General features: G+C 41.7%; 1 protein-coding gene across 3 annotated transcripts in view; it reads left to right on the top strand.

Annotated features, from left to right (window-relative positions):
• Positions 1 to 10,909, top strand: part of gosr1.S (golgi SNAP receptor complex member 1 S homeolog) — a 47,162-nt gene extending 36,253 nt beyond the window's left edge. For all 3 annotated transcript variants that reach the window (XM_018248797.2, XM_018248798.2, XM_018248799.2), the window contains exons 8-9: positions 6,863 to 6,945; positions 9,398 to 10,909. In XM_018248797.2, coding sequence (XP_018104286.1) covers positions 6,863 to 6,945; positions 9,398 to 9,522 — 208 coding nt within the window. In that variant the 3' untranslated portion in view covers positions 9,523 to 10,909. The remainder of the gene's footprint in view (positions 1 to 6,862; positions 6,946 to 9,397) is intronic.
• The last annotated feature ends 411 nt before the right edge of the window (positions 10,910 to 11,320 follow it).

Raw genomic sequence — 11,320 nt, forward strand, 5'->3', positions numbered from 1 at the left:
AATAGAATGGAACAATGTGGGCTTGTATTACACTGTGAGCCTAAGGCATGTTGGGAAATGGTTCAACGGAGTATCTAGGGTTCTACCTAAACCCAAATTACTGAGCTCATGTCAAAAGGGGGATATATTTTCCCTTTAAAGGAGGTGGAAAGGCTGTATTTACTTGGTATGCCAAAAGTTAGGCACCCTAAGTGATTGTATTTACTTACCTGTCACCTTGGGCTGGTGCTCCTATCGGGAGAAAACTGCACTAGCCTGGGATTCTTCCAGTGAGCACCACTTAGTGATTGGCTTCCTGCGCCTTTTTGCATGGGTCCGCATGTGCAGTATAGTGAAAAGCCAAACTATAACAAAAAAGTTGCCATTCCATTCTACTGCACATGCGTCTACCCCGGGAAATTTGAAGAAAGAAGATGATGGAAGAGAATCTGTCTGTGGTGCTCACTGGAAGAGCCCCGGACCGGTGCAGTTTTCTGCTGATAGGAGCACCCACCTGGGGTGTGAGGTAAGTCAATATATTCACTTGGGGGTGCATAACATTTGGCACCCCCCTGGTAAATATGCCTTTCCTTCTCCTTTAATACATATTGTGGCGGAGGGTGATATTTCACACATGTAGCTTATAAACGATTATAGAGAATTGTCCTCTATACTGTTACATTGACTAATACTTTATTGAATGGAAATTAGTAGCAGAATATATACTGCAGTTATATCGTTTTTTTGTTTTTTTTTAGCATTTATGAAGCCAATAGTCACTCAGTCTTTTCCAATTTCCCATTGTTTTCAGATGAAATGGTCACCACTGTCCTATTTTCCTTACATGATTGTCGCAGTAGGCATCTTAAAGGAATTGTTCACCATAAAAATAAAAACTGGGTAAATAGGCTGTGCAAAATAAAGATTGTTTCTAATATAGTTAGTTAGGGAAAAATGTAATGTATAAAGGCTGGAGTGACTGGATGTGTAACATAATAGCCAGAACACTACTTCCTGCTTTTCAGTTCTCCTGGTTTCCACTGATTGGTTACCAGGCAGTAACCAATCAGTGACTTGAGGGGAGGCCACATGGGTCATAACATAATCTGAGCTAAATGCTAAGGATCAATTACCAACTCACTGAACAGTTATGTCCCATGTGGCCCCCCTTCAAGTCGCTGACTAACTCAGAGTTAGAGAGCTGAAAAGCAGGAAGTTGGATTCTGGCTGTTTTATTAGACATCTGTTCACTCCAGCTTTTATACATTACATTTTTGGCTAACTAACTATATTAGATAGATTTTTTATTATAAACTGAACTATTATTTTAAGCTGGCCATTGACGCAAAGATCCGATCGTACGAATCAACGTGCGATCGCACTTTCCCATCTCCCGACCCTCCACTAAACATTCAGATCAAAGTCTTACCATTCAGATCAAATAAAGTAGTAAAAGAACAGATCAGCCGATGTTCTGCCCCTGACAGTAATCGTACGAAAATTATGTCCGACCAAAGCTGGTGACAGAAATTTTCTAACCTGTCCGATCTCCGCCGGAAGAAAAATGTCGGGACTCTCCACACACGGAATCCACGATTCGTACGATCGGATCGTTGCTTCTATGGCCAGCTTTTAACAGCCAGTAATGGTGTTGCAAAGACTTTGTTTTAGCAGGGACAAGCTTCCTTGTTTGCTTATGGCCAGGGCCAGACATGGGCAAATCAGCTTGATGAAATCAACCCCTGATTACTAACACACTCAACGGATTTTGTCTCAAAATGCAAAGTTTCGTTTTTCTTCACCATAATCCGCCAAGTGTGTTTGAGCTGGAGCCAACACATGCTTTCCAGACACGAACAGTGAAGAGGATTATGTTGGCAGTTGAGGGCTAAAATGGGCCTATGGATTGCAGCAGATTTTGGCCCCGTCTGACTATAGCCTCTTTAGAACAGCGCCCTTGCACTCATGCATGCCTCCCCTTAGGCCATCAGTGCGTGTCTGAAGTGGGAAATTATTCACTGTACCTGGGGCCAAATTCTAATAAACTTCTAATGATAAATAATTCTTTTCTTTCAGCTAAACAGCAGGCGTTGGTGATGTTTGGGGCAGTTCCCCTCAATGAATATGTTTGAGGAGAAAACCCCATCAACCTTCAAAGCTAAACAGGGTATAGGAGTGTTTTGCCATATTTATTTAGAAATGTGTGCAAATGAGTACAAAAGATACTGTATGGCAGTAATAAAGCATCGATTCACTCCGAGTGCCAGCAGGCTGTGCAGCGGAAGGTCAATGGCTCTGCTAAATGGTCAGGGCTGATTTATACCAACCAAGCTGCGTGTCATTTACTCGGGGAATTACCTCTGCAGGGCTTTCCTTATTAGATATGCTGCTCATTGCTCTTACATTCCGTAAGTGCTCTCAGCATGCCCGTTTCATTAGAAATTCCTTTTTTTGAAGTAAAAATGTTCCCCAAACGTCCAGCTCTGCACTACTTAAATGCACAGGTTTGAGAGCAGCGAGCCTATGCCTCCCCGGCTTACTGAGATTTGCCTTTCAGATGCTAAAAGCACTTTCTCACAGGATATATCCTAACGAGCTTTTATAATTGTGTCCCTCGGGGGCTCTTGGCATAAGCCAGCAGCACTCTGTGTGTGTGTGTATATATAAATATATATATATATGAGCTCCTCGGGAGAATCATATCCTCTGGAATGAGTGCAGGGACACAGCAAAGACTCGTTAGTGGAATAAATGCTGCCCAGCCATATTGGATCAGTGTCGTATATTATACTGTTAGAGTTTGGCTTTAATAAGGAGCATCTATATGAGAATCTGGGGCCCTTCACATAGGGGGTGTCCACTGAAGCCTATAGAAAAAAACACCCTCTCTGGGGTTGCTGGTACCCCACTTCTACATGATCACCATAGGCGCATATAATGTTTTATACCTGCCCCAATCATGTAGGACAGGTGGAGGGTAAAGGAGCAGCACCTTATAAGGTGACACTGGGGCTCATTTATAAACACTGTGCAAATTGGCACATGGGCAGTTACCCATAGCAACCAATCGGTGAGTGGCTTTTTTTCAAGCAGCTGCAGGTTGAGCAATGAAAGCAGGCCTCTTTCACCTGCAGGTGAAACACATATAACCACACCAATAAAAAACCAATGATACACCTGCTTAAAAAGTCACAATACATTACATCAATTAAATTGATGTGATATAATCCATATATTTAGCAGCAAACTGACATTGATTGATATTGTTAGAAAATTAAATAAATATCAGTGAAAGATAATGCAATGAGGATTGGTTGCCAGGCCTGGACTGGCAATCTGTGAGTTCTGGCAAATGCCATAGACACTGTATATTGGGCTGGTCAAGGCTGTTAGGACATCTTTATACTTGCAATGCCAGGGCCTATTTTGACACCCAGTCCAGACCTGTTGGTTGCCATGGGTTACTGCCTAGGTGCAAATTTGCTCAATGTCTATAAATGAGCCCCACTGAGCGTTATACTGACACCGCCAGAACCAGTCGGACAGTACAGCTACAATGCTGCCTATGAATTGTATCTGCCCCCCTGCATTTATCCATTGTGTTACCCGGCCTCTGAGCTGGCAGTTAGGTGCGACATCATGTGCACACATTTAGCAGTCCCTATCCAATGGCAGCGCAGTTTAAGAGATGGTCACTACTGGCAGGTCGATGATCATACAACAGATGAAGCTGTCCTTGTATCCAGCACTACTGAAAAATAGATTTTGTTGCAGGAGTCGCTTCCCCGCCGCAGAGCTTGTTAACGATTCCTATTGCGCTTTTCCATCGGTTGCACATGGCTGCCCACACAGACCTTGTTCTCACTAAGTGCTCTAAGTGCATTGTCTGTATCCTCTGATGTGGGCAGCCTCCCCAAACTACTCTTTCATTCTCATCTACAATATTCAGTCTTTTTCCACTTGCTTCTCTTGTGTGTAACCTGCCAGGAGGAAGCTCAGCAAGAATGGCTCTTAATTCACTGAATTATAAACCTTTAGGGCAGACTTTTTGGATTCTTCTGCCACCCACTTCATGGTCAAATATTAGGTATATCATGGTATCCGTGTCACATTTAGTACACTAGCCAATCAATGATCATGTTAAACTGTCCGTATCAGACTAGCAGCATTCATGCACTTGCATTACAGAGGATTCTGGGATGTGTAGTTCACAAGGACAGTCTTTTTATGCCATTCCCTGTTCAGAGCAGGTGTAAAAAGAGTATTGCCTATCTCTGTATTCTCCACTGCTTGTTCTGACTCCTGCAGCAGAATTCAGCTGACCAGCACATGTTGTTGGGCTGACATGGTGCTGTTACTGCTGGGGAGAGAGGCTTTAGATGAAAGCAAATACACAGCACTGAGAATATGCCCCGTGTGTTATGTTTTTGTTGTGTTGTTGCTTAAATTGGGCAGATTCCTGTGTCCCTGAGTGCAGTTCCAGGCTGCAGCCCTTCCCAGTCAGACCATTCTGTAACTGTCACCAACCTTGCACAGTGTTATGCTCCAGCTGGCGCTTGTACTGACTGCCAACGTATACATCTCTCTACTCTAATTGTCACTGTCTCCAGAAATTCTTTGTACAATTTCTCTCCTGGACGCCCTATCTCCTACCCCTTCTTACCGGTTATTCCTTCCCCTCCGGCTCCATCGCACCTTTCCCCATCATTGCTACTTCTGACCCAATGGCAGATTGCTGGGCAGGGAAATTGTGTTCTCTCTATTCTCATTAGCACACACTCCTATACATGCAAGTCTTATGGTGGCCCCACACGGGACAAGGGATGAAAACATAATTATGCCTCTTTATAGGTCCCTGGTGAGGCCTCATCTGGAGTATGGGGGCAGTTTTGGACTCCAGTCAGTCCTTAAGATATAAATGAGCTGGAGAGAGTGCTGAGACTAAACGCCCCCTTACATGGGTCGATAAAGGTTGCTGACAGACTGAGTTGGCAGCTTATTGGCCTATGTGTGCAGGGTCATCCAACTGGCTTCCCCGATCGATATCCGTCTGAAAGTCGGCCAGATCTCGATCAGGCAGGTTAAAGAATCCCGTCAGATCGTGGCCCCATCTGTGCGTCTATGCTGTCCCACTGGCCTTATCTGATCCATTATGATCCGATCGTGGGGCCCCAGGACCTTTTTACCCATAAAGAGGATCACCGTACCAGAGGCCTCCCCTTCAGACTAGAAGAAAAGAACTTTCATTTGAAGCAACGTAGGTGGTTTTTCACAGTCAGGACAGTGAGGTTGGGGAATGCACTGCCGGGTGATGTTGTGTCAAAGTTAGTACATCTGGCAAAGAAGAAGTACATCTTCTCATTTGGATCTTTCAGTGTATGACAGCTTGGCTATGGAGCCTGCGGAGAAATGTAGATGGAGAATCCTCTCATTGCTGCTTCTCTGCTTGGGTGCAGGTAGATGCGTCGTATTTTGGTGAGAAATCATGTGTTTCATCTCTGATATCCCTGTCTGCACTTGAGCCAAGGCAATGTATCCGGGGGCAGACACATTGCTACTTCTCCTGTACATTTAGTTTTTGCCTGTGACTCTCCAGATCTTATTTATCTGGATTGCCACTTGCTACCACTATACTGTGCTCAACCATCACACTTGCAGCCATAAGATTTCTGTCACTACAGTAAAGCTAAACATACGTGCAAAGATCCATTGGCCAATGTCTGAAATTGAGCGAGCGGATCTTGTCCACCTTGAAGTGGCCCGACTGATCCAAACAGATCACATCACTGGGGACTGCAGGTCGTCTAATAAGGAGCATGTGAACAAGTCAATGCAATACTCACCCTGGTGGAATGTTTAAACCTGTCTGATTGATATCTGCCCAATTTTTTACCTAGATATTGGTCAGGCAGGCCCCCCAGAGGGCCCCATACATGGGCCAATATGCTGCCAACTCAGTCCACTATCAGCTATTCTTACCTGTGTATGGCCACCTTAAAGGATAAGGAAAGCTACGGAGGCATTTTATTGCCAATAGATTAGCTGCAATAGTACAAGCTGGAATACTATATTTATTCTGTACAATACTTTACCATACCTGAGTAAAAAGCTCTAGAAGCTCTCTGTTTTTTTTAGGTTAGTAGCTGTCATATTAGCTTGGTGTATTCTGTGGATTTTCCTATAGCCCCGATTATCTCCCAGTAGCGATAGGCTTGAGAATAGTTGGAGGGGTCGGCACCTCTCCCAATATCCGTATAAGAAGAAAAATGGTTTGGTATATTCTTCTTATATGGATATTAGCTCGGTGTGACATCACTTCCTGCCTGAGTCTCTCTCTGCTCACTCATAGCTCTGGGCTCAGATTACAGCAGAGAAGGGAGGGGGAGAGAAGCAAACTGAGCATGCTCACACCCAGGGCAAGGAGTTTTAAGCTGAAAACAGGAAGTCAGATACAGAAGCCCATGAGTACACAATAGAAGGAAAGAAATGTGCTGTTTATTTTGACAGAGGACTCAGAGCAACATTACTTTGAGGGGTTACTGGTGTATTTATATAGACCTTTCTAATAAAGCTTACTGAATTTTAGCCTTTCCTTCTCCTTTAACAGCTAAAAGAAACTTAATATGTTGTAAGAAACTTTCCATCATACAGTCAATTTAAAATGATCAGTTGAATTTGTTTATCACTTTCTGTTCTATACACTCACTGGTTCTGACTCATGGAACAATGTAGAAGAACTGCCATTTCCGTTCTGATCTGTGGCTCGAAGGACAGACTCCTACTCATGACTATGGTGTCACATTTATAGCAAAATACTCTGCAGTTTGTGCCGTTGATTCTAATCACATTAATGACCAATTTGTTTTCAATCCTTATTTTTCAGTATTGCTATGGCCACAAAGGAAAACATGACGTCGCAGAGGGGAATGCTGAAGTCTATTCAGAGCAGGGTCAACACCTTGGCCAGTATCCTTATGCAGTGACATATTCTACGTGCTTAACATTGGTATATAATGTACAGGTATGGGATCCATTATGCGGAAACCCGTTATCCAGAAAGCTCAGAAAAACGGGAAGGCCATCTCCCATAGACTCCGTTTTTTGCAAATAATTCAAATTTTAAAAAATGATTTCCTTTTCTGTGTAATAATAAAACAGTAGCTTGTACTTGATCCCAACTAAGATATAATTAATCCTTATTGGAAGCAAAACCAGCCTGTTGGGTTTATAGAATGTCTACATGATTTTCTAGTAGACTTAAGGTATGAAGATCCAAATTACAGAAAGATCCATTATCCGGAAAAGCCCAGGTCTCAAACATTCTGGATAACAGGTCCCATACCTGTATATATCTGGCAGCGGAGTACAATAGGGTTCATACATAAAACGTACGCATTTCATGCAAACACTGCAACTGATAGAGGAGATAAGGAGGGTTTTACTCTTCAGAGCTTACAATCTAAAACATGTAAAGTCCACAGTCTCCTGGGAGCAGCCTTTGCATTCCCACAATTGCTTTAAAATGGAAACATGTTGTGAGTGATCACATGACATGATGCAGTGCTTTTCCCCTGGCAGTTATAGCTGCATATCCACACTAATCACCAGCATTACACCTACTTACATTCACCTCTCTCCCGTGGTACAATATATAGTGAATAAAGTACCCCCTCTTGTAAAATATAAGGATATTCTAAGTTACCGAGGAGTTTCATGACCATATAAAAGTACGAGGCCGAAGGCCGAGTGTTTTTATACAGGTCATGGAACTCCGAGGTGACTTCTAATATCCTCATATTTTGCAACTGGGGGTACTTTATTTATTATAATACACAAGTTTTAGTGAGTCATGTGACAGAAATGACATCAGAACTCACTGTTTATAACTGATGACATCAGAATTTACCGTTATAAGGATATAATTTACAAGATATTCATGGCTTTTGTGTATTATACCCTTATAAATGCCTCTTAGTGATGTAGTCACTTATAATTGGTGTCAAGTGATGTCATTTCTATCACACGACTCACTGAAACGTGTGTATTATAATGAATAATGTTGTAAAACCTGAGGATATTAGAAGTCGCCTACATGACCGCAATAAAAAACCTTGTGATTTCATATGCTCATGGAGCACCTCGGTGACTTAATATAATAATTATTAATAGAATAATATCTCTATATTTTACAACAGGGGATACACTATATCATACACAGGAGCCATGAATATGCTGTAAATTATATACTTATAAATGGTGTGATGTCATCAGTTATAATTCATGCTTAAAGGTATACTGTCATGGGAAAAAACATTTTTTTCAAAACACATCAGTTAATAGTGCTGCTCCAGTAGAATTCTGCACTGAAATCCATTTCTCAAAAGAGCAAACAGATTTTTTTATATTCAATTTTGAAGTCTGACATGGGGCTAGACATATTGTCAATTTCCCAGCTGCCCCAAGTCATGTGACAGGAGGGGCATTATTCACTATATTATTCACTATATTATCAGGTGCTGAAGAATTACATCTACATATAACAATTGGAATAGTGGCCATGCAACTCTTTATCTTGTGCAACAGACAGAACATTGATTCTCCCATGACTGGTGACTTCACACAACTCACATGACGAAAGACAAAATCTATTTTGCAGTTTATGAAAACCCTGGAATTCCCACCATATTCAGGGTGGCAGCAACCTTTCAATTGCATTTCATTATTTATAGGTTTTTTTTATTATTTGCCGCCATCTGATTCTTAACCCCTTTCAAAGGGGGGTCACTTACCCCTTCTAAAAACAAATGCTCTGTAAGGCTACAAATGTATTGTTATTGCTACTTTTTTATTACTCATCTTTCTATTCAGGCCTCTCCTATTCATATTCCAGTCTCTTAATCAAATCAATGTATGGTTGCTAGGGGAATTTGGAACCTAGCAACCAGACTGCTGAAATTGCAAACTGGAGAGCTGCTGAATAAAAAGCTAAATAACTCAAAAACCACAAATAATGATAAATGAAATCCAATTGGAAATGGTCTCAGAATATCCCTCTCTACATCATACTAATAGTTAATTTAAAGTTGAACAAACCCTTTAAGGAGGAAGGGGCAGGACAGACATAATTGTGCTTATCACAACTATACACTTTTTGTACCTTTAATGAAGTACCAGCAACATTTGAGCTCTTTTTAATGCAACTCTATGGGATTCCTTATGTGATTATGTATGGGATTCTTTATGGGATTGGGAGAATTTAGAGCTGTCCCTGTGTTAGTGTTTATCTTCTCCTTGAATATTGGAACACTGACACACAAACGCAACTCGAGTGCCATGCTAGTGTATCCGGTATTGTGTGTCTGTGTATAGTGTCCATATTCTGTGTGTTTGTTCCAGCCCTTAACCATTCATTCTCCAGATCGTTTTCCCGCACTCAACAGCCTCATCCAGAGAATTAACCTGAGGAAGCGCAGAGATTCGCTCATCCTGGGAGCAGTTATTGCCATTTGCACTATTTTGTTACTGCTCTACGCTTTCCATTGACGACTGGCACTTCACAGACTAATCAACCACAACCAAGGGCGCAATCCAGCCGTCAGCCCGACCCGCATGGTGAGCGGAAGTCCCAGTTGAGTGCTCACAACCTGTAGATAAGGGAGCGGGATATCTTAAACCAATTTACATTTTCTATTGGAAATCATCCTAGCGCTGGCAGTATCCCTGTGTTAGCCAGCCCTACGCACACACGCCAACCTGTTTATTGTAGCCATGATGTATCTGGACATATAGACGTGTTCTATATAAGGGATTGAACATACATTGTGCTCTGCTGATTGCCTGAACAGTCACTGCAGAATAATTCTACAGTTACTCATTTATTCACAAATTCATTCCCCCCAACCGCAATGGTATCTACTAATGTCACTGACTTTGGCTTATGGGAGTCAGAGAACTTAGATGAAGGTAACTTCATCATATTCTCTATCAGACAAATAGGTGTTTCCCATTGTATAAGCCTGACCCCCCCCTCAGGCCACACATGGGAATTCTGCCAGAGAACATCCATATTAGTTACATCTTTGTACGAAACTTGACAGGAGTTACTTACCATATACATTTGGGACCATCCAATGTTGCTTGTGAGTGCCCAGAATATAAGTTATACAAATGCAGGTAGTTCTCAATATCAGAACAACTCACCAAGAGAAGAAAGAGGCCCAGGTGCACCACCCTGTGCCTTCAGCAAAAGAAGCGGGTTAAAACCCAAAAATTGTAGAGCAGGCCCTCAAATTGTCTTCCATCAGGCAAAGTATGGAAAGTAAAAATTAGCTACAAATACTTAATCCTCTAAAACGAACGGTCTCTCCCCAATCCGGCAATCAAAAAAAGGTCCCTCCTGCACCCTCAAAACGACAATTTCCACAAATACATTTCTGTATGACTCAAAGACCATAGCTCATTGAGAGGGAAACAAACAGAAAAATAATATAGTGTAGTATTTAAAAATAAATGATTTCACATGCACTGGGATTTTTATGTGCATGTTTTGTTCCGTGCCACCTCAAAACATATATATCCTGTGAGATACAATTCCTTAACAAAGGGTGTTGTACTTTTTATAGGTTAAATTTACACCCGTGGTGTCTAGTTGTAGTTCAACAAGAGCCCGCACTCCGGTTCCTAGTGAGTCTGGCAGGCGATCATACTTACAAGAGGCAAGTTAGAAAAGGCATTGGTAATGATAAGCGTTCCGGTTTGTTTCTTATCTTCTTGCATCCTTAGTGGGTAAAATGAAGCAACGTGTGTGTTTATACAGTTTTAATGAATAAATAAGATTACACTCTTCAGTAAAATCGCTTTCAAAACAATGCAGCACATTCATATCCTATTCTTTAGCGTCTTTCTCTGTCCAACTCGCTGATCTCCGGCTTCTGCACTCCTTTGTCAGAGCTGACGCGTTTCGCCGACTGGCGAGGGATGTCCTTCCTTCCGGATGGTTGCTTCTTTTACCCACAAAGTTCCAAATCTCAAAACTTACTCTTTACCAAAATACAAGTGCAGCTAAGAATAAGAAATCCCCATGTTCTCTTGTGCTATATTTCGGGAAGTTCCTCTCAATTTCTGCTATGAGATTCTTTACAGAGTGATATGGTGAGAAATTTAACCTGTTAGGGAATTGTATCTCACAGGATATATATGTTTTAAGGCGGCACGAAACAAAACTTGGGTGTATTTAAGCAATAAAAATCACTTACAGTGCATGTGAAATTAGTTATTTTTAAATCCTACACTATATTATTTTTCTGTTTGTTTCTTAACTTTGAGTCATACAGCAATCTAT

The sequence above is a fragment of the Xenopus laevis genome, chromosome 2S (assembly GCF_017654675.1).
Source record: "Xenopus laevis strain J_2021 chromosome 2S, Xenopus_laevis_v10.1, whole genome shotgun sequence".
Classification (NCBI taxonomy): Eukaryota; Metazoa; Chordata; class Amphibia; order Anura; family Pipidae; genus Xenopus; species Xenopus laevis.